The following is a 2,727-nucleotide window of genomic DNA, read 5'->3' as shown; positions in this document are numbered from 1 at the left end:
TGACGTTTTGTGATTTAATTCATCTAGAAATGACCACTTTATCAGAAGAAGGAGTTTGCTTATCTAGCTTGTGATATGAGTTTTATGTAGTCAATGAGCAGGGAAGACCCTGCGTGTGGTAAAGGATTAGATTCAGAGTTTTTAAAGTACGCAGCTCTGATGGTAGATGTTTGGACAGACAATTTAGTTGAATTTTCTTGGATGCCTTGATCTTTAAAGGGGAGAAGGAGGTGAGATAGAAGAAAGTGAAGATCAGTTTTATTTTAATACTCAGACATGTGGAGCCCATTTAAAGGGGAAGGGGGTATCCTAAAATAGGCTCCTACAGGTATACAGATCACGGCAGCCTTCGGACAGCGGCCGTGGGGGGCTGTGCCTCATCTCTGGTTGCATTTTCTATCTGGCAGCTGTGTGGGCTCACGTGAGGGGTCCTTTAAGGACCAGATGCCACAGTGGACTTTAGAGAGGAAAGTTTCTGCTGTCCCAGCACCTTACCAGCCTGTCCTCCCTGTGGGTGAGGGAGGACGGGCACCATTCAAAAGGACTGACGTGCATGAGCTGGTGTGTACACATCTGACCTCATGGCTGGCCAGACTGAAGAGTTCCAGGCGTCCTCAGTTCCCCACCAGAGTGTACTTGGCTTGTCCCGTCTTCCTCTTCTCACCATTAGTGCCATGGGCCGTGGGGAGAAGGTGGGCTTTCCTGCCCATCCCCCCTGGAAGCCCGAGTTCCATCAGCAGCAATCACCAGGTCTCTGTGTCAGTCACCAGGTCTACATAGCAATCACCAAGTCTATAGCAATCACCAGGTCTACGTAGCAATCACCGAGTCTATAGCAATTACCAGGTCTAGTAGCAATTACCAGGTCTAGTAGAAACCACCAGGTCTAGTAGAAATCACCAGGTCTACTAGCAATCACCAGGTCTAGTAGAAATCACCAGGTCTACTAGCAATCACCAGGTCTAGTAGAAATCACCAGGTCTACTAGAAATCACCAGGTCTACTAGCAATCACCAGGTCTAGTAGAAATCACCAGGTCTAGTAGAAACCACCAGGTCTAGTAGAAATCACCAGGTCTACTAGCAATCACCAGGTCTACTTGAAATCACCAGGTCTACTAGCAATCACCAGGTCTACTTGCAATCACCAGGTCTAATAGCAGTCACCAGGTCTAGTAGCAATCACTAGGTCCACTAGCAAATACCAGGTCTAGTAGCAATCGCCAGGTCTAGTAGAAATCACCAGGTCTAGTAGCAATCACCAGGTCCACTAGCAATTACCAGGTCTAGTAACAATCACCAGGTCTAGTAGCAATTACCAGGTCTACTAGCAATCACCAGGTCTAGTAACAATCACCAGGTCTAGTAGCAATTACCAGGTCTAGTAGCAATCACCAGGTCTACTAGCAATCACCAGGTCTACGTAGTGTACTTGCAGATAACCTCCAGCACAGTCTGCAGGGACCTCTGGGCCATCGCTGGAGATGGGATGGGGGTAGGGTGCCAGGCACCCCCATGACTGGTGCAGCAGCAGGATCCCAAGCACCCAGTTTTCCAGTTGGTACAGGTTTCACAGGCCCCCAGAGGAGCCAGCACTCCGAACCCTTTCCCTAGTGCACCTCTCCAGGCAGAAAGAGACACGTTGGATGGATCAGAGAGTGGTGAGCAGGGTGCCTGTCGCCCGTACAAGCCCTCCAGCGCCCACTGCAGCTGCCCGAAGGGCATGTGCTCGCGCGTGCCAGGCTTTCAGAGCAGAAATCCACACACGCACCACCGGTATGTAGTTCACCAGCGTAGACCTCGAATAATCCAGGACTCATTAAGTGTAAAGGTGATCTCCGATCGATGAGGATTTTGTGCCAGTGTCAGAACCTGGGGAAGGAGGAACAAACCAAACTAATGGAGGACTAGGGGGTTTACTGGGCAGTGTCCCTTCCTTCCTGAATAAAATCCCAATGAAGCCCGTTTACTCTCTCCGCACAGCTCTGAGGAAAAGTCAGGCTGAGAAGAAGAAGGAGGGCTTAAGTAGGAAGTGAGAGCACTGAGTCCAAGAACCCGTGTCCTCGGAGCCCCGAGGGAGCAGCACCGCGGGCAGGGCCCCGTGCGGTGGGGACAGGGGACTTCAGCAGTGAGCCGCCCCGCCCCTGCCCTGTGTCTTTCCTATGAGGACAGCTCTCTCCTGCTCGCAGGGTGGTAGGAACCGACCTGGAGCTGTTCCGTGGCCGCACAAGGAGCCCTGGGCGACTCACTCACTATCCCTGTGTTGTGTCCCAAGGAAGGGAGGTGCTGCAGCGGCCGGGCAGGCGGTGGTGACACATGCGGAGAGAGCTGACGGGTCCCGGTGTCCCAGCGGTATTTCCAAGGGGTCGAACCTCTGGCTTTGGCACTTTTGATGCGGGTTGATCTTCCTTGGTCTTCTCAAGCCATCTCTTACTTCTGGGGGACAATGACTTCTGAATTTTAGCAGCCTTTTCCTCTCCGCAAAATCCATTTGCATTCGATGGGTTTTGCTTCTGCTGATGCAAGTGTGTCTCTGAAATGTCCATCTCATACCCCCTGTTGCAATCGAAGGTCCAGATGTGATGGGGGAGGAGGAAGTGGGCATCGAGTCCCTTTGATTTGATGTTCTGGCAAGTCATGCGGTAAATGTGTAGTTGTACTACGCCTGTCTTTGTGTTGCATCTTCTCAATGTATCTGTCTTTCACTCTTTCGTCTTAATAACTTCCG

General features: G+C 51.3%; 1 protein-coding gene across 5 annotated transcripts in view; it reads left to right on the top strand.

The window, feature by feature from the left end:
* TRAK1 (trafficking kinesin protein 1) overlaps nucleotides 1-2,727 on the top strand; it is an 86,402-nt gene that overhangs the window by 81,784 nt on the left and 1,891 nt on the right. For 2 of the 5 annotated variants that reach the window (XM_023743705.1, XM_023743707.1), the window contains exon 15: nucleotides 2,275-2,351. In XM_023743705.1, the coding sequence (XP_023599473.1) occupies nucleotides 2,275-2,312 (38 nt within the window). In that variant the 3' untranslated portion in view covers nucleotides 2,313-2,351. Of the gene's footprint in view, nucleotides 1-1,982; nucleotides 2,051-2,274; nucleotides 2,594-2,727 lie in introns of those variants that run through there. The other 3 variants (XM_023743704.1, XM_023743703.1, XM_023743706.1) reach the window with 3 other exon arrangements.

Source organism: Myotis lucifugus, unplaced genomic scaffold (genome assembly GCF_000147115.1).
Source record: "Myotis lucifugus unplaced genomic scaffold, Myoluc2.0 scaffold_408, whole genome shotgun sequence".
Taxonomy (NCBI): Eukaryota; Metazoa; Chordata; class Mammalia; order Chiroptera; family Vespertilionidae; genus Myotis; species Myotis lucifugus.
Note: the sequence above shows the minus strand (reverse complement) of the source record. Positions and strands in the feature narration are given on the sequence as shown.